General features: G+C 40.2%; 1 protein-coding gene across 4 annotated transcripts in view; it reads left to right on the top strand.

Annotated features, from left to right (window-relative positions):
* The window catches only part of LOC127454373 (ADAMTS-like protein 4), a 98,735-nt gene that overhangs the window by 55,524 nt on the left and 23,365 nt on the right, over nt 1-19,846 (top strand). For all 4 annotated transcript variants that reach the window (XM_051721534.1, XM_051721533.1, XM_051721532.1 and 1 more), the window contains exons 6-9: nt 10,987-11,126; nt 11,680-11,884; nt 16,062-16,249; nt 18,179-18,305. In XM_051721534.1, the coding sequence (XP_051577494.1) occupies nt 10,987-11,126; nt 11,680-11,884; nt 16,062-16,249; nt 18,179-18,305 (660 nt within the window). The remainder of the gene's footprint in view (nt 1-10,986; nt 11,127-11,679; nt 11,885-16,061; nt 16,250-18,178; nt 18,306-19,846) is intronic.

The raw sequence follows: 19,846 nt of genomic DNA, 5'->3' as shown, positions 1-19,846 counted from the left end.
ATGTATTAAAAAGAAAAAACTGAAATATCACATTAAAATAAGTATACAGACCCTTAACTCAGTACTTACACTACCATTCAAAAGTTTGGGGTCACTTGCCTGAAATGTTTCTCATGATCTTAAAAACCTTTTGATCTGAAGGTGTATGCTTAAATGTTTTAAATTAGTTTTGTAGACAAAAATATAATTGTGCCACCATATTAATTTATTTCATTATAAAACTAAAATTTAATAAAAAATAAAAAAAGTTTTTGAAATGGATGACTTGGACTGAATAATTAAGAAAAGAAGCCACTAAGTGCCCAACATAGATGGGAACTCCTTCAATACTGTTTAAAAAGCATCCCAGGGTGATACCTCAAGAAGTTGGTTGAGAAAATGCCAAGAGTACATTTCTGCAAAATCTAGGCAAAGTATGGCCACATTGAAGAAGCTAAAATATAACACAGTTTTGATTTATTTCTGATTTTTTTAGTCACAACATAATTCCCATATTTCCGTTTCTATTATTCCATAGTTGTGATGACTTTACTATTATTCTAAAATGTGAAAAAAATTAAAATAAAGAATGAGTAAGTGACCCTAAACTTTTGAACGGTAGTGTAGTTGAAGCACCTTTGGCAGCGACTACAGCCTCAAGTATATTTGGGTATGATGAAACAAGCTTTGCACACCTGGATTTGGGGATTTTCTGCCATTCTCTGCAGATCCTCTCTGTCAGGTTGGATGGGGACCGTCGGTGGACAGCCATTTTCAGGTCTCTCCAGAGATGTTTGATTGGGTTCAAGTCCAGAACATTCACAGAGTTGTCCCTAAGCCACTCTTGCATTGTCTTGGCTGTGTACTTAGGGTCATTGTACTGCTGGAAGGTGAACCTTTGGCCCAGTCTGAGGTCCTGAGCGCACTGGACCAGGTTTTCATTAAGGATATCTCTGTATTTTGCCGCGTTCAGCTTTCCTTCAACACTGACCAGTCCCCGCTGCTGAAAAACACCCCCACAGCATGATGCTACAACCACCATGCTTCACCATTGGGATGGTACTGCGCAGGTGATGAGCGGTGCCTCGTTTCCTCCAGACATGACACTTGGAATTTAGGCCAAACAGTTTAATCTTCGTTTCATCAGACCAGAGAATCTTGTTTCTCACAGCCTGAGAGTCCTTTAGCTGCTTTTTTGATTTCTTGCACTGAGGAGAGGCTTCCGTCTGGCCACTCTGCCATATAGCCCAGATCAGTGGAGTGTTGCAATGATGGTTGTCCTTCTGCAAGTTTCTCCCATCTCCACACATGACCTCTGGAGCTCAACCAGAGTGACCATTGGGTTCTTGGTCACCTCTCTTACCAAGGCCCTTTTCCCCCAATTGCTCAGTTTGGCCGGGTGGCCAGCATCAACGAGAGTTGGTGTACAGATGTAACAACATTAAAGAAGATGTGCTGTCCTAATTTGGAAGCACTCTTTATTACCTGTAAGCCTTTCTACTCGCCACGGGAGTTTTCTTCGTTTATTCTGGTGAGTGTTTATATCCCGCCACATGCGTGCATGAATGCAGCACTGCAACTGCTAGCTGATCAAATCATAGACATGGAACAACAATACCCAGACTCAGTTATTATTATTCTTGGGGATTTTAACAAAGCAAACCTCACACGTGAACTTCCCAAATACAAACAGCACATTACATGCCCAACCAGAGACAGAAATATACTGGATCATTGCTACTCAACAATAAAGGATGCATATCGCTCTGTCCCTAGAGCAGATTTGGGACTCTCTGATCACTATCTGGTTCATCTTCTTCCAACCTACAGGCAGAATATAAAATCTGCCAAACCTGTAGTAAGGACTGTAAAGAGATGGACCAATGAAGCAGAGCTGGAACTACAAGCCTGCTTTGACTGCACTGATTGGAGTATTTTTGAGGCTGCAGACACCAATCTTGATGAGCTCATAGATGCTGTTACATCATATATCAGTTTCTGTGAGGATATGTGCATTCCAACTAGGACTTATTTAATATATAACAGCGACAAACTGTTGTTTACAGCAGAACTCCGGCAGCTTTGTCAGTCCAAAGAGCATGCTTACAGAGGTGGGGATAAGGTCTTGTACAATCAGGCCAGGATCACACTGAATAAGGAAATCAGAGTGGCTAAAAGAAACTATTCTGATAAGCTGAAAAACAAGTTTTCAGCTAATGACGCTGCATCAGTGTGGAGTGGCCTGAAACAACTCACGAACTACAGGACTCCTGCCTCCAACACTGTAGGGAACCAACAACTGGCTGACGACTTGAATGTGTTCTACTGTAGATTTGAAAGGCCCAATCTCACACCCCACACCCGCTCTGACCTTCACATCACACAAACACCAACACCTCCTGCAACCCCCCTCCTCCCCCCTCCTGCTACTCAACCTGCACTTAAGATCTGTGAAGAAGAGGTGTACCGTGTCTTCCGAAAACAAAAGAAAAGGAAAGCACAGGGCCTGGATGGTGTTTCACCCACTTGTCTTAAATCCTATGCTAACTAGCTGGCCCCCATCTTCACACTGATCTTCAATAGATCACTGGAGAAGTGTGAAGTCCCATGCTGCTTCAAACGCTCAATCATCATTCCTGTCCCAAAGAATCCCCAAATCACAGGACTTAATGACTACAGACCCGTCTGTGGTCATGAAATAATTTGAGATACTGGTGTTGGCCCACTTTAAGGACATCACTGGATCCTTTCTAGATCCCCTTCAATTTGCTTATCGAGCAAACAGGTCTGTGGAGGATGCAGTCAACATCATATCCTGCAACATCTAAACAGACCAGGGACATATGCAAGGATCCTTTTTGTAGACTTCAGTTCGGCTTTCAACACCATCATCCCAGCTATTCTCCAGACTAAATTACACCAACTCTCTGTTCCCACGTCTATCTGTCAGTGGATTACCAGCTTTCTGACGGACAGGCAGCAGCTAGTGAGACAGGGGAAATTCACTTCCAGCACCTGTACAATCAGCACAGGTGCCCCCAAGGGATGTGTGCTCTCCCCACTACTCTTCTCCCTGTACACAAATGACTGCACTGCCAAGGACCCCTCTGTCAAGCTCCTGAAGTTTGCAGACGACATACTGTCATCGGCCTCATCCAAGATGACAATGAGTCTGTATACAGAATTGAGGTTGAATGGCTGGCTCACTGGTGTAATCAAAACAACATGGAGCTGAACACGCTCAAAACGGTGGAGATGATTGTGGACTTTAGGAGGAACACCTGAGTTCTACTCAGCAATCATTGAGTCTGTCCTCTGCACTTCAGTAACTGTCTGGTTTGGTGCAGCTATGAAATCGGATATCAGAAGACTACACAGGACAGTTCTGACTGCTGAGAGGACTATTGGTTGCCCCCTGCCCTCCCTTCAAGAACTGTACACTTCCAGAGTGAGGAAAAAGGCTGGAAAAATCACTGTGGACCCCACTCACCCTGCCCACTACTTTTTTGAACTGTTGCCTTCTGGCCGACGCTACAGAGCTCTGAGCACCAGAACCGTCAGGCACAGGAACAGTTTTTTCCTTCAGGCTATCCATCTCATGAACAGTTAAGACTGCCCCATTGAGCAATAATTATGTGCAATTCACAGTTTAGTCTTTTTATATTTATCCAACACATCCTACCTCTTCTGCCATTACATTCCCTTGCACTGTATATAACAGATTTGTATTTGCACAATGAATATTATATATATAATATATTGTCTTATTGTGTATTCCATATATACTTTATTTTCTATTCAATCTTTATTTTTTTTTTAATTATTATTATCTCTGTCTTGGTGCTGTATTGTATTGTTGTGCACTGGAAGCTCCTGTCACCAAGACAAATTCTTGGATGTGTAAGCATACCTGGCAATAAAGCTGATTCTGATTCTGATTCTTATATAGACAGGTGTGTGCCTTTCTTAATCATTTCCAATCAATTTAATTTGCCACAGGTGGGCTCCAATCAAAGTGTAGAATCATCTCAAAGATGATCCAGAGAAATGGGATGCACCTGAGCTAAATTTCAAGTGTCATAGCAAAGGGTCTGAATACTTATGTCAATGTGATATTTCAGTTTGTTTGTTTTTTATAAATTTGTAAAGTTATCACAAATCTCTTTTTTGCTTTGTCATTATGGGGTATGAGTTTAGATTGATGTGAAAAAAAAAAAAAAAAAAAAAAAAATATATATATATATATATATATATATATATATATATATATATATATATATATATATATATATATATATGTATATATATACTGTATATACACGGATGAGCCAAAACATTATGACCAATCACAGGTGACGCAAATAACGTTGATCATCTCCTAACAAGGCCACACGTCAAGGTCTGGATAGATTCGATGGTAATGCCGGGTTCACATATCCTCCGTGAGCGTGGCGTGAGTGGTGCGGTCGCGTTGGATGTTCACATTGGCTGCGTCTCTTCTGTGAGTAACAGCAGTGCCTCTGCGCAAAAAATAAAGTTATCTATGGGGTCCTACGCCAAATTGTTTCTTTAATAAGGTCATAATAAGCTGAGGTTATTGCTGCTTTAAGGACAACAGCGGGCAGTCATGTGCACTTCATCTTTATCAGCACACTTGGTTGTGATTGGTTAATGTTGTGTCTATACTGTACACAAATATACACTGAATGGCAAAATGTCTGGCAGTTTATTAATTCTTTCCTTTATTAAGTTTACTTGCATGCAGAAATTGTTGTGTACTATAAGTGTGGTTTGAATAATTTTGATTAGCTTTTTTGTCTTTTCTCTAATCTCCTGATTATTTTAGTGTTGTACTGCACCCAGAGCAGTTGATTTCAGCTTGAGCCGCGTGGCAAAAATAGGCTCAACGGCGAAACTATCTGCTCACTGCCGCGTCTAGGACGCTTATGGGATGCATCATCTCACGACTCACACTTGCAGTGTAAACGGTGTGATCTGTTAATATGGGCACCGAAACGAAAACGCGCCGCTCACGCCCCACTCGTGGAGGATGTGTGAACCCGGTGAAAGCAAACTATCAGTTCATTTATATATATAAATGCATAACTTGTATGTAAATTAGTCCTAAATTTAGAATTACTACTGTACACAGTATGTAGCTGCAGCCATCTACTTGCTATTAATGTCAAAACATTTTCATTTTCAAATTTCAAAATTTTCTTAATACAGGACACATTCTAATTTTTTATTAATGTTTTGACTAGGTTTTTTAATGTAGTGAAGTTAAATAAATTTGCTAATTTGCATATGCAAATGAATGGTGAAATCAGTAAATGTATATGTAAATACGATCAAAAAAAAAACCTAAAATCCCAAAAGAAGTGCATAATTTTACTGTTTTTACTTTAGGGAAGAAGATTAAAAAAAATGACACCTGTACTGTTTAAAAAATGGATGCAAACAGCAAAGTAAGGAGTCTAAAAAAGGACAATTTGACTTCTTGTTCTAACATTTACTTACACATTTACTTAGTTATTAGTTTGTTTGACATCTATTAGGTGAATGCAGTATTTGAAGTCAACTTAAAAATATTCAGAGAGTTATATTTGTAATTGAAACGTGCAGAAGTAACAATTTAGTAAAAGTAAAAATTTAGTAAAAAGTTGTCTTTAATAGAATATTTTAATAATTAATTAGTAACATTTTTAAAAAGCCTATACTAATTACCCTTAATTACTGGCTTAATATTGTTTAGTAAACTTGATATAAGACCTCTGAAATTGAGCATTATTTATATTACATTCCACACAAAAAAAAAACAAAAAAAAAAGTATAATATCTTATAAATAATGGCTAAGACAGCCTTACTCCACATTCAGTCAATTATTAATTACCGTCTTATTCATGCTTAACAACTGCGTTATTGTGGATCCTTAAAATAAGTGTTATGGGAATATCTTAGTATTTGGTATGTCTTATTGACTAAAATTGATTCAAAAATACAAAATAGCAGTTTTTATTTCAAAGACTGGACACCACTGGCATGCAATGTGATGAGGTCATGTAACAACAAAAAAGCATAATATCATTATAAACATTTATCGTTTCTATTTTTAGAGAAATAGTAGGCAGTACACAGTGTATACTGTGCAGTATTCAGTAAGTAGTAGCAAGTATTTCATTCCAAACATAGTCTTAGATTGTGGCATCTGCAGGGTCGGGAGGGTTACTTTTGAAATGTATTCCACTACAGATTACAGAATACATGCTGTAAAATGACTTACTTCTCTGTCTGCTCGTATGAATGTAACACATCTTAAGAAATTGTTTCACCGCTGTTCAAATGCACTTTGGATCGCATCATTTATATGTATAAATGTTTTCCATCTGAAAGGACTAAATATTAAATGAAACAAATGACAATAAAGTGCAAAGTAATCTCTTCAGTAATCAAAATACTTTTTGAATGTAACTGTATTCTAATTACCAATTATTTAAATTGTAACTGTAGTGGAATACAGTTACTTTTATTTTGTATTTTAAATATGTAATCCCGTTAAATATATTCCGTTACTCCCCAATACTGGCCATCTGTGTCAGCTTTTAATGCTGACTCCACAAGTCATTCTTCTTTCTGTAAAGAGCACACAACCTTTAAGATTTGGTTCCTGTAAGAAGTCTGTGTACGATGAGGCATGCATAAAAGATCGGGTGTGTTTTTGATCACGCCTTTGATCAGTAAATCTGGACTCGTCTTTGTAACATCTGCCCACTCTGTCGGCTTTTACATCCAAAATGTCTGAAAATGTGTCTGTTTTGGTTTTTCAAATTTTGAGGTTGGCCAGGTTTCACTGTGAAACACACACCACCAGCTCGGTTCTCAGCCAATCACAACACTGTTCAAGGTCAACAGAAGCCAATCAGGATATTAGTATGTTTTAGTGAGATGAAAAATCACATTTTAGGGGGTCAATCTGTTGAATTTTGGATCATGTTTTTTTTTATTGAGTTTTCATCCAGATTGGACAGCTTTTTTCTTAAATATTTTGACATTTACTGTTTTAATTGCTGTAAATAATTGTTTGCTATATGTTTATAAGAAAGTCTCAGGATTGTACTAACCTCTTTATTTTCAGTTTCAGTTTAATAACAGAACATTTGCATTGCCAAAGCCATTTATTTTGACTTACAGTGGCCCCAAAAAATTATTTGGATGTAAGCCACACTTAAAATCTAATGCAATGACATTAGTTCATTTTTAAGTATGGCTCATGTGTCCAAATACTTTCGGAGCCACTGTATTTCACTTCTTTTGTTCACTGTTTTCTCTGGCATTCCATGTCTTTCTTTTTGTCTTTCCGTATATCCCTCTTTCCCTGAACAGATTCCTCTCTCATCCTGTGCTGTTCTATCTTTCTCTTGTCATCCCTCTGTCTTCCTGTCTCATGCACTCGTTCTCTCTCTGAGTTTGTTTAGAGACGGAGATAATGGGGAAGTATATTTAGTCTGAATATACTCTATTGTCTGCATGCCAAAGAGAGAGAAATAGAGCAAATAAAATAGAGAGAATATAATTCTCTTAACTTTTGCCCTCGTTTGAGAGACCTTTCTCTTTGTCCATCATTGTTATTACTTGTTATGACTTGTCTTCCCCCTTGTCTTTCTGTCTGTCTATGACTGTCTCTGTCTCTCGACCATTGTCTCCAGCATAATCTCTCAAAGATAACTATAACAGAATGGGAAAAGACGGAATGTGAGTGGGAATGTCCCTCTTTTGTTCATGTCAGCTGATTCCGATAGACAGAGAGAGACTCACGTAGCCAGACCTTTGACTACATGGCATAAGGTCTAATCCGCATTATAGCTTTTTCTCCGGCCAAGAACCACCCACCTAGACAAGAAGAGACCATCTGTTGACATGTAAATCAACCAACCACTATTCGTTTATTGCAAATAATTTAAATACATTTGTGATAGTCCATGATTGTTTGTACTGAAAACATAAGTTAAACATTTCTCCTTGTGCACATTTTTCTGTAGGTGTTCTCAGTCTAAATATGTAACTACATTTTTATATTTTCAGAAGAAAATGTGAGTGATGCTTACCTGTGCAAAAGTTGTTGACCCCATCCTAGGATGTTGTGAGTGGTTGCATGGGCTTTGTTATGTGGTTGATAGGATGTTTTGGGTAGTTGCTAAGGTGTTGCTAGGTGGTTGCTAGGTTGTTTTGGGTGGTTGCAAGGGAGTTGTTAGGTGGTTGCTAGGGTGTCTTGGGTGATTGCTAGGTTGTATTGTGTGGTTACAAGGGTGTTGTTAAGTGGTTGCAACAGTGTTGCTGTGTTGTTGCTAGGGTGTTCTGGGTGCTTGTTAATATGTTGCTAAGTGGTTACTAGGGTGTTTTAGGTAGTTGCAAGGGTGTTGTTAGGAGGTTGCTTGGGCATTACTATGTGGTTGGTATGGTATTCTGTACAGTTGCTTAGGTGTTGCTAAGGTGTTGCTAGGATGTTTTGTTGGTTGCAAGGGTATTGTTAAGTAGTTGCTAGGGTGTTGCTATGTGGTTGCTAGGGTATTCTGGGTGGCTTCTAAAGTGTTACAAGAGTCTTGCTATAGGTTGTTGCTCATGTGTTTTTGGTTGGTTGCAAGGGTGGTGCAAGGAGGTTGCAAGGGCATTTCTATGTGGTTGGTAAGGCATTCTGGGTGGTTGCTAAGGTGTTGCTAGGGTGTTTCTATGGTGTTTTGGGTGGTTGCAAGAGTGTTGTTAAGTAGTTGCTAGGGCATTGCTATGTGGTTGCTAGGGTATTCTGGGTGCCTCTTAAGATGTTGCAAGAGAGTTGCTATAGGTTGTTGCTCGTGTGTTTTTGGTTGGTTGAAAAGGTGTTGTATGGAGGTTGCAAGGGCATTGCAATGTGGTTGGTAGGGTATTCTGGGTGGTTGCTATTGGTTGTTGCTTGTGTGTTTTTGGGTGGTTGCAAGGGTGTTGTTAAGTAGTTGCTATGGCATTGCTATGTGGTTGCTAGGGTATTTTGGGTGGCTTCTAAGGTGTTGCAAGGGTATTGCCATTGTTTGTTGCCTGTGTGTTTATGGTTTGTTGCAAATGTGTAGTTAGGTAGTTGCTAGGGTGTTGCTATGTGGTTGCTTGGGTGCTTTGGGTGGTTGCAAAGGTGCTGTTATTTGGTTGATAGGGCATTCTGGGTTGTTGCTGATAAGTGGTTGCTATGGTGTTTTTGGTGTTTTTAGGACACTGCTAGATGGTTTCTAAGGTGTTGTAGGTGGCTGTTAAGGTTTTGCTATGTGGTTGCAAGGGTGTTTTGGGTGGTTGCAAGGTATTGTTAGGTTGTTGCAAGAGCATTGCTATGTGGTCAGTAGGGTGTTCTGGGTTGTTGCTAAGGTGTTGCTCGGTGATTGCAAGGGTGTTTTAGGTGGTTGCAAGTGTTTTGTTTAAGTAGTTGCTAGGACGGTGCTATGTGGTTTATAGGGCATCCTGGTGGTTGCTAAGGTGTTCCTAGGGTGTTGCTAGGTGTTTTCTATGTGGTTGCTAGTATGTTTTGACTGGTTGCAAGGGTGTTGTTTGGTGGTTTTTAAGGTGTTGTTATGTGAGTAATAGGGTGATTTGTGTGGTTGCTGAAAACTGGTTCCTAGGTTGTTCTGGGTGCATGCTAATTTGTTGCTAGGTGGTTGCAAGTGTGTTGTTAGGGTTTGTAAGGGTGTTGTTATGTGGTTGGTTGCTAGGGTGTTGCTAGTTGGTTGCTGTGTGGTTTCTAGGATGTTTTGGGTGGTTGCAAGGGTGTTGTTAATTGGTTGCTAGGACATTGCTATGTGGTTGATAGGCCATCCTGGTGGTTGCTAAGGTGTTGCTAAGGTGTTGCAATGTGGTTGCTTGGGTTTTTTAAGTGGTTGCAAGAATGTTGTTAAGTGGTTATTAGGGTGTTGTTATGTGGTTGATAGGGTGTTGTGGGTGGTTACTGCCAAATAGTTGCTAGGGTGTTTTGGATGGTTTTTAGGACACTGCTAGATGATTACTAGGGTGGTCTTGGTGGTTGCTGGGGTTTTTCTAGGTGGTTACAAGGGTGTTTTGGATAGTTGCATGGGTGTTGCTATGTGGTTGATTGGGTGTTCTGGGTGGTTGTTAAGGTGTTGCTAGGTGGTTGCTATGTGGTTTATAGGGTGTTTTGGGTGGTTGCAAAGGTGTTATTTGGTAGTTGCTAGGGAGTTTTGCATGGTTGTAAGGGTGTTGTTAGGTGGTTGCTAGGACAATGCATTACTATGTGATTGATTGGGCATTCTGAGTGGTTGCTGCCAAGTGTTTGCTAGAGTGTTTTGGGTAGTATTTAGGACACTGCTAGATGGTTGCTAGGTTGTTCTTGGTGGTTGCTAAGGTGTTGCAGGGCTGTTGTTAGGTGGTTGCTGGGGTGTTGCTATGTGGCTGGTAGGGTGTTTTTGGTGTTTTTAAGACACTTCTGGATGATTGTTAGGGTTTTCTGAGTGGTTCTAAATGGGTACAAAGAGTTCATCCCCAAGTCTCTGATATTCTGTCACATTAGATATGGCTTCAGTCAATGTAAGTTTAAGGGATCTTGTTTTATTATCCACCAAGCAAAAATGATATGTCTAATAACTTAGACAAGTTATAGTTCACAAACCACACAATTTGAAGTGTCATTCATGTCCCTATCATAATCGGTAAGGTTTAACACTGAAGTATAATACTTAGGGTTATAGGTTTGATCAAATCATCTGAAGTCTGAACAATAGTATTAGTGATGCTTGCCTTAGTTTTGTTGTGTTTGAGGTTTTGATGTTATTGGTTAACTTGTGTGTGTTTGTGTGTGTGTGTGTACCATTTAATTAAACATAATATTTGAACCTCCTTTAGTTTAATTAAATGGTCTGGGTGGACTAGGGAGGCAGTTTTTTCACTGAGCAATACAAATAAGAAAAAAATGCTTAAGTATAATAAATCTAATGCCAAATACCATTGACAATCACATTCTTATATTTCTCTTGTAGTGGGTTTGGAGCAGCAATGTGAGTTGACCTGCCGGCCCGTCGGGTATCGTTTCTACGTCCGACAGGCGGAGAGGGTACAAGATGGAACTCCGTGCACAAATAACACACCCAATGATGTGTGTGTGGGAGGACGCTGTCTGGTGAGAAAACACACTCCTCTAACACAGTCATAAAAAATAAAAAAGGACTGCTATCAACTTAAAAATCAAAATCTGCAGAATTTCAGTCCTCGAATTTTGAGGACAGCTACACTGCCAAAATGCAGCTCTGTAGACCGAGAATCTATATATGTATTTTGGCCCCAAGAAAGTATTTGTACTGGTATTTTTAAGCAAAACATTTGATTAAAAGATGGAAAAGATGGTTTGAACGGATAATACTGTTTAAAATGAAGACAAAAATAAATAATCAATAGTCCATAGTTAATGTGCTGACCTACACCTGTGGTTACTCTGCTAGGACACCTGTGTGAACTTGAGGGGAATTGACTGACTTCATGTAGCCACTAAAAATCACTGGCTCAAATGAGCCAAATGGCTCAGAAAAGTTCTGATAAAAGCTCTAACAGCATTTCTTTGCATATGCCACTTGGTTTGATATTTCGTTTTCTAATGCAATGACATTGCTAATGTATTCATTTTATTGTACTTAAATATTTTAATAACACTCTTTGTCTCCATTTCTCTCTCTCAGAGTGAGGGTTGTGACGGCGTGTTGGGCTCGGGGTTGGTTCGGGATCGCTGTGGTGTGTGTGGAGGTGGAGACGGCACCTGCGAGCGGATCACCGGAAGTTTCCTAAACACAAGTGTTCCTCTAGGTTACCACAAAATCCTTGACATCCCACCCGGAGCCACGGCTATCAACATCACAGAGAGAAGAGCCAGTCCAAACTACCTGGGTACATACTCTGTGTGTGTGCACTTATGTTATGGGGATCACAATAAAATCCCCACAATAATAATAAACCCTGAAAAATGGACATAGTGGGAAAAGAACAATTCACATGTTATAAGAAGAGCATTTACCTGCCCTCATGTCATTTGAATCCCATATGAATGCCTATCTGCTGTTAAACCCAAATGGATTGATTTTACAAAATGTCCTACAATAGCTGCTCTAATCCATATAATGTAAGTGAATGAGGACTGAGGCTGTCAAGTGCTAAAAAAGCACCATAAAAGTATCATAAAAGTGGCCGATACAACTCATGAACTATAAGTTTACGAAGGCACACCGTAGCTTTGTGTGATGAACAGAATGAAATGTAAGTTGTAACTCAATGAAAATCTCACTCTCCACTGTAGCTCTCAAATGTCTTTCGCGTTCACAAACAGTCAAGTTTGGCACATCAAGACATATTGCATCTAGTTAACGTCAGTGACATCAAACGTCAGTGGTTCTCATGTGTCTTGTGACTTATTGTCATTGATGTCAAATCTGCCATGATGCATCTTTGTACACGAACACCAATTAGATTTGAGAACTACAGTGTAGGGCAAGATTTCCAGCGAATAATGACTTTAACAACAAAATTTTGGTCTCTCCTCACACAAAGTCATTATATTGCTTTAGAAGACTTGGAAATGATGCACAAATTGTCTGGACTACTTTTATGATACTTTAATGCTTTTTTGGAGCTCGACAGCCCCAGTCCCCGTTTACTTTCATTGTATGGAAAAGAACATTGTGAAAATTCTTCAAAATATCTCTGTCTTCAACAGAAGAAAGAAAGTCAAATGGATTTTGAGTCAGTAATGCCAGGATTTTCATTTCAGTATTTGTTTAAAATCCCAGAGGGTGTCTGTCAGCAGTAGGTTTAGTTTGTAGTAATTATAATGAGAACAATAGAAGTTAATTGGAAACTCATACAGTGATGTTAAACATGACATCTGTGAGTGTGCATGTCTGTCCGACCACATATATGCACACCGTCTTGCGAAAACCACAGATCTGGGTTTGTTCCTAACCGCTGGGGTAAGATTAGCATGAAACTCCAGCTCACAGAGACCAAAGCAAAGCACTGAGTACCTGCCAAACATACAGCTTATAAACAACAGCAATCAGCAGCAGAAAATCATCTTTCAAATTAATCACAGCTGCAGTGGGCCACTCTTACAGGATCTAGAGCATGAAGGTCTCTATTCAGAGTGTTCATTGATGATAATGTTCCATGCTTTCACCAAATGATTCTTTGCAGATTGTGTATTTGGGGCAGGGATGAGTCAACAGGACACTGATATTGCATTCGGCTTTAATAGTAGCCTGAACATGACTCAGGAATGCACATGCTCACTGCTGTCCTTATGTGCGTGGGGTTTGGGTGAACTCTTTGGGTTTAGTGTATTAGGTAATACGGGGCATGTTTTCTTAAGTGAATTCGACCCTGAGTCAAAGTCATGGACATGTCTGTGTTTGTTTCTCTGTAAGCACAGGTCCATTTCTGATTGTGTGATTGTGACTTGCAGGCAGACTGATGTAGTAGACGAAACACATAAAGGGTTATATGAACAATATATATATATATATATATATTTTTTTTTCTCAAACTTCCTTCTGCTCTGGCTTTGTCTGTTCTCTCCTGCGCTCACTTTGACTCCCAGTGATTCTTTCATCCCCAATTGCATTGCTTAGGAGTTGCTCTTTCATACATTAGGAGACTTAATGGAGTCAGTTATGCTTAATTTAGCATCAACTTTCTCCAAAATTCCTCATATATAGATGCGACAATAGTTGATATAAAGATCAAATTCATGTGGATATCATAGCTTGGATAATTTGGGTTTGGACAAATTTGAGCACAGTTTCAGCACAGTTTCACTGCGAATAATTATTTCCTTAGTCTTGTTTTCCAGTAAAAATACCTAAACATTCTTAAAACAAGATATATTTACTTGAGACGTGACAAGATATTTTGGCTTGTTTTCAGAGAAACCTAACAAAATTTAGCAATGTTTAGGCTTATACCAAGAAAGAATTGCCAATGGGTAAAAAAAAAACGTGATTCAAAGGGAAAACAAATTTATTTTTCATACCCCATTGGCAAATAGTTTTTTCTTGTTTTAAGGATAAACCCCACCAAATGTTGTTAGATTTCTCAAGACTTTTGTCTCTGCGGACAAAAATGAGCGCTTCCCAATCAGTGGGCTTTTTCAAACCAGGATGAACGTTTTTCACCACACGATTTTCCTACTACATTGAGATTCCCTACTTTCATTGGATAGTTGAGAAACGCCCATCCTGGTTTGGAAATGCACACTGATTACTACATTGAGATCCCCTACTTTCATTGTATAGTTGAGAAACGCCCATCCTGGTTTGGAAATGCACACTGATTACTACATTGAGATCCCCTACTTTCACTGGATCGTTGAGAAACGCCCATCTTGGTTTGGAAATGCACACTGATTACTACATTGAGATCCCCTACTTTCACTGGATCGTTGAGAAACGCCCATCTTGGTTTGGAAATACACACTGATTACTATATTGAGATCCCCTACTTTCATTGGATAGTTGAGAAACGCCCATCCTGGTTTGGAAATGCACACTGATTACTACATTGAGATCCCCTACTTTCATTGGATAGTTGAGAAACGCCCATCCTGGTTTGGAAATGCACACTGATTACTACATTGAGATCCCCTACTTTCATTGGATAGTTGAGAAACGCCCATCCTGGTTTGGAAATGCACACTGATTACTACATTGAGATCCCCTACTTTCATTGGATAGTTGAGAAACGCCCATCCTGGTTTGGAAATGCACACTGATTACTATATTGAGATCCCCTACTTTCATTGGATAGTTGAGAAACGCCCATCCTGGTTTGGAAATACACACTGATTACTACATTGAGATCCCCTACTTTCATTGGATAGTTGAGAAACGCCCATCCTGGTTTGGAAATGCATACTGATTACTACATTGAGATCCCCTACTTTCATTGGATAAGTGAAAAACACCCATGCTGGTTTGAAAACACCCACAGATTGGGAAATGGCCATTATTTTTCTGCAGAGACCTATACCTCAATTTCTCAGAAAACAAGACTTAATATCTTATGTCATTCTGCTTCTCGAGTATTTTTTTCTTGTTTTAAGGATGTTTAGATATTTTTACTGGAAAAAAGTACGAAAATTATTTTTTGCAGATTTGAGACTAGTGTAGTGATAGACCAATATATTGGCCAAGCTGATTTATTGGCCAATATTTGTCAGTTTTGATAGTATCACTTTGATCAATAGTTCTCATGTTCTGTTTTAAAAATTTTGATGAATTTTGATTAAAATATATTTTGTCTATATCTCATTTATGATTATTAAATTGTATTTTAAACATATAAAATTATATATAGCAACTGTGGTGAAACGACCTGCCCCTCCCTCATGTCATCGTCACCCCGCTTCTTCTGAGGGCCGTCCTTCACCCAGGCTCACAAAGGGAGTGGGCAGGAGAGAGGAGAGGCACAATTTAATAAGCCTCGTTTGGCAGCAGATAATGAGGTGCACCTGATGTGTATAGAGCCTCATCACCGCTGCCATTAAAACATAGATGTGCCTCTCCTCTGTTGGCCGACCTCTATCTTGAAGTGCATGCAAGCTGGCGTCATCGTAGGTCCAGGAATGGGTAGGGTTCGAGCCGAGTACGGTGTTCCAGCCGCATCTGTGGAAAATTCACGAAGGGGAACCATTAACAGAACCGAAAGTCACGAAGATCATCCGATTCTGGTATTTTGTAAAGAATGGAACCGATTCTGGACAAGAACCAGTTCTCTGTTCCCAACCCTACCTGGCACACACTAGCACACCCTCATTTGGCCCAGTAGTGGAAATGCGGCTATTGAAGGTGCTTTTTGCTTGACAGTCTCTGGTCACTATATGTTTTCACTGTATTGAAAAGAGCAGGATGCACATTCTGCAAAATATCTCATTTTGTGTTCATCGAACAAGAAAGTCATTTGGATTTTGAATGATATTAGAACTAGTCTATTAATGTCTTCTACAGTTGTACATTTATCTGGTTATGATATCTGGTCTTGTTTATGTTTTGCTGTGTTTGCTGTTGTGTCTCTGCAGCCCTGCGAAGTGGAACAGGTCAGTCTGTGGTGAACGGACGCTGGGCGGTCGATCCGCCAGGAGAGTATCATGCAGGAGGGACCACTTTCTTGTACAGCCGCCCCAAAGCAGGGCCTCACGAGCAGGGAGAAGAGAGAGGAGAGTCCCTCACTGCACCTGGACCCACAACTGCCCAGCTGCAGCTATATGTAATCACACACACATGCTCATATAATGTATTACAGTTATGTGGAAAAAGGTAGACAGGTTTGACTTATGTCTGTGATGGAGCACAAACTCTAGAGAGAAACAGAGGGGGCCAGAGAAATGAGGTGACAGTCTGCTTATACACCATTATTATGTTTATTTTGTGTTGTTTTTCTCCCCAATTTGGAATGCCCAAATCCCAATGCGCTCTAAGTGCTCGTGGTGGCATAGTGACTCGCCTCAATCTGGGTGGCGGAGGACGAATCTCAGTTGCCTCTGCGTCTGAGACCATCAATCCGCACATTTTATCATGTGGCTTGTTGAGCACGTTACCGTGGAGACGTAGCGCGTGTGGCTACACATTATAGCGACCACAAGGAGGTTATCCCAGGTGACTCTACCCTCCCTAGCAACCGGGCCAATTTGGTTGCTTAGGAGACCTGGCTGGAGTCACTCAGCACGCCCTGGATTCGAACTCGCGACTCCAGGGGTGGTAGTCAGTGTCAGTTCTCGCTGAGCTACCCAGGACCCCTTATTATTATGGTTATTAATGAGATTATAGACTGATTCTTTTGAACTCTTGTGAGGAACATTATTCCCTTGATTTTCTTGACAGTTTGAACTACATCAGTACATGGTGGTTAGCCAGTCATAACTGAGGTCTTTTGCATATAGATGTTTTAAAGGTACAGTAGCGTAAACAGCCTATTTACACTGATGAGCCAAAACATTATGACCACCTGCCTAAAATGCTGTTGGTCTTCCACATGCCACCAAAATTGCATTGATCCGCCGAGGCACGGACTCTACAAGACGCCTGAAGTTGTCCTGTGGTATCTGGCCCCAAGACATTAGCAGCAGATCCTTCAAGTCCTGTAAGCTGCGAGGTGGAGCCACTGTGGATCAGATTTTTTGGCCAGCACATCCCACAGATGCTCAGTCATTTTAGATCTGGGGAATTTGGAGGCCAGGGTAACACCTTGAACTCTTCATCATGTTCCTCAAACCATTCCCGAACAATGGGTGCAGTGTGGCAGGGTGCATTATCCTGCTGAAAGAGGCCACTGCCATCAGGGAATACCATTGCCATGAAGGGGTGTACTTGGCCTGCAACGATGTTTAGGTAGGTGGCACATGTCAAATTGATATCCACATGAATGGCCGAACCCACGGTTTCCCAGCAGAACATTGTCCAGAGCATCACACTCCCGTCCACGTGATGTAAAAGAAAACGGGACTCACCGGACCAGGCGATCTTCTTCCACTTCTCCAAGGTCCAGTTACAACATTCGCGTACTCATTGTACGTGCTTTCAACAGTGGACAGGGGTCATCATGGGCACTCTGAATGGTCTGCGGCTACGCAGCCCCATACGCAGTCATTCAAATTTTCTGTGACTTGTACCACAGTAGACCTTCTGTCAGTTTGGACCAGACAGGATAGCCTTTGTTGCTCTTGTGCATCGATGAGCCTTGGGCACCCAACAATCTGTCGCAGGTTTGTGGTTTGTCCCTCCTCGGACCACTGTCGGTAGGTAAGCCTTGCCGTTTCAGAGATGCTCTTATAACAATTCAGCCCTTGTGGTCATAATGTTTTGCCTCACTGGTGAAATTTTAAGAGAACGAGAGAGGATTAAAAATGGCCATGTCAAAATAAATGATAATACTTTTGGTGGAAGAAATATTGACTGACATTATAGGTGGACTATAGGTGGAATTGAAATGCTAGTATCAGATATGGCACTTTAATATAAGACTAACAGCTGTTCAGTATTAAACCATGAAAATAGCGAGTATACAATTGTTCTTTAAGTTTAAGTGCTGTGCCTCACTGATATATGGCTAATACTAAATGGAATGTGGTCATGGAATGCGACTTTACCATGTGGTCGGGTTTATTAACCTGTTTTCACTCTCTCTTTCTCTCTGTAGATTATTTTCCACAAGCAGAATCCAGTCATAGACTATGAATATTACATCCCAGTGGAGAAAAAGAGAGACGGAGCGAGAGAGATACAGAGAGAGAGGGAGAAGGAGCGGGCGGCACTCCGAGAAATCAGTGAGTTTTTCTACATTCTTCCCCTCACACATCATCTTTCTGTCTCTCTCTCTCTCTCTCTCTCTCTCTCTCTCTGACTACATTTACACAGCAGCAGAATGGCAGTCAGTCCTGTTTTAGAATGCTAAATACAGTTCTGTTCACACACAGTTCTGTTAAAAACAAGTGTGACCACATTATACAACCCCAATTCCGAAAAAGTTGGAAGAGTGAGTGATTGATTTGTAAATTATAATCAAACTTTGCTATATTGAAAGCTTTACAGCTACACATTATATTATGTTTTACCTTGTGAATTTCATTATTATTATTATTATTATTATTATTATTATCTTAAATGCACAGTCATTTCAAATCAGATGATTGCAACACATTCCAAAAAAGTTGGGACAGTCGAGTATTTACCACTGTGAAACATCACCATTTTTGTAATAACACTTATTAAGCATTTGGGAACTGAAGACATAAGTTTGTTAAGTTTAGAAAGTGGAATTTTCCCCCATTCATCCATTATGTAGGTCTTTAGCTGCACAATTGTTTGGGGTCTTGGTTGCAATCTAATGTGCTTCATAATGCTCCACACATTCTCAATTGGAGATGGTCAGGACTGCAGGCAGGCCAATCTAGCACCTGCACTCTCTGCTTATTCGGCCAGTATGTGGTTTGAAGTTGTCCAGCTGAAAATTCCGGGATGTCTCTGGAAAATACTGTGCTGGATGGCAGTATATGCTGCTCCAAAATCTGTACATATCTGTCTGCATTCATGGTGTTCTCACAGATGTGCGAGTTACCCATGCCATGGGCACTGACACACCCCTGGCCCCTACAGACACTGGCTTTTGGACCTGATGCTAATAACAGCTTGGATTGTTCTTTTCCTCTTTGGCCCGGATAACATGATGGCTGTGTTTTTCAAAACCTTTTTGAAACGTGGACTCTTGGGACCAAAAAGCACAGTTCCTCTGTTCTACTTTCCATCTAAGATGAGACCGAGCCCAGAGAAGTCGGCAGCGCTTCTGGACAGTGTTGATGTAGGGCTTCTGCTTTGCATAGTAAAGTCTTAACTTGCATCTGTGGATGCAGCAGCGAGTGGTGTTGACTAACATAGGTTTACTATTCAAGTCAAGTCGTTTTTATTTGTATAGCGCCTTTCACAACACACATCGTTTCAAAGCAGCTTTACAGAAGATCATGTATTAACAGAAAATGAAACTGTAATATCTATAATATCTTAGAGTCATCATTGTGAAGTTTGATAAAATATGATTGTGAATTGTGTTTAAAAATAAGTAATTAAATAAGAATTGTATTTATAACCCCAGTGAGCAAGCTGAAGGCGACTGTGGCAAAGAACACAAAACTCCATAAGATGTTGGTTAATGGAGAAAAATAACTTTGGGAGAAACCAGGCTCACTGTGGGGGCCAGTTCCCCTCTGGCTAACCTCATGAATATAATGCCAATATTACTTATGTATAGTGCAAGTCATGGTTTAAAATTATTAAACTAAGTAAGTGTTAAGGGTCAGTGTTTAAACAAAGA

This window comes from Myxocyprinus asiaticus, chromosome 16 (genome assembly GCF_019703515.2).
Source record: "Myxocyprinus asiaticus isolate MX2 ecotype Aquarium Trade chromosome 16, UBuf_Myxa_2, whole genome shotgun sequence".
Lineage (NCBI taxonomy): Eukaryota > Metazoa > Chordata > Actinopteri > Cypriniformes > Catostomidae > Myxocyprinus > Myxocyprinus asiaticus.
This window is presented reverse-complemented; position numbering and strand designations above follow the sequence as displayed.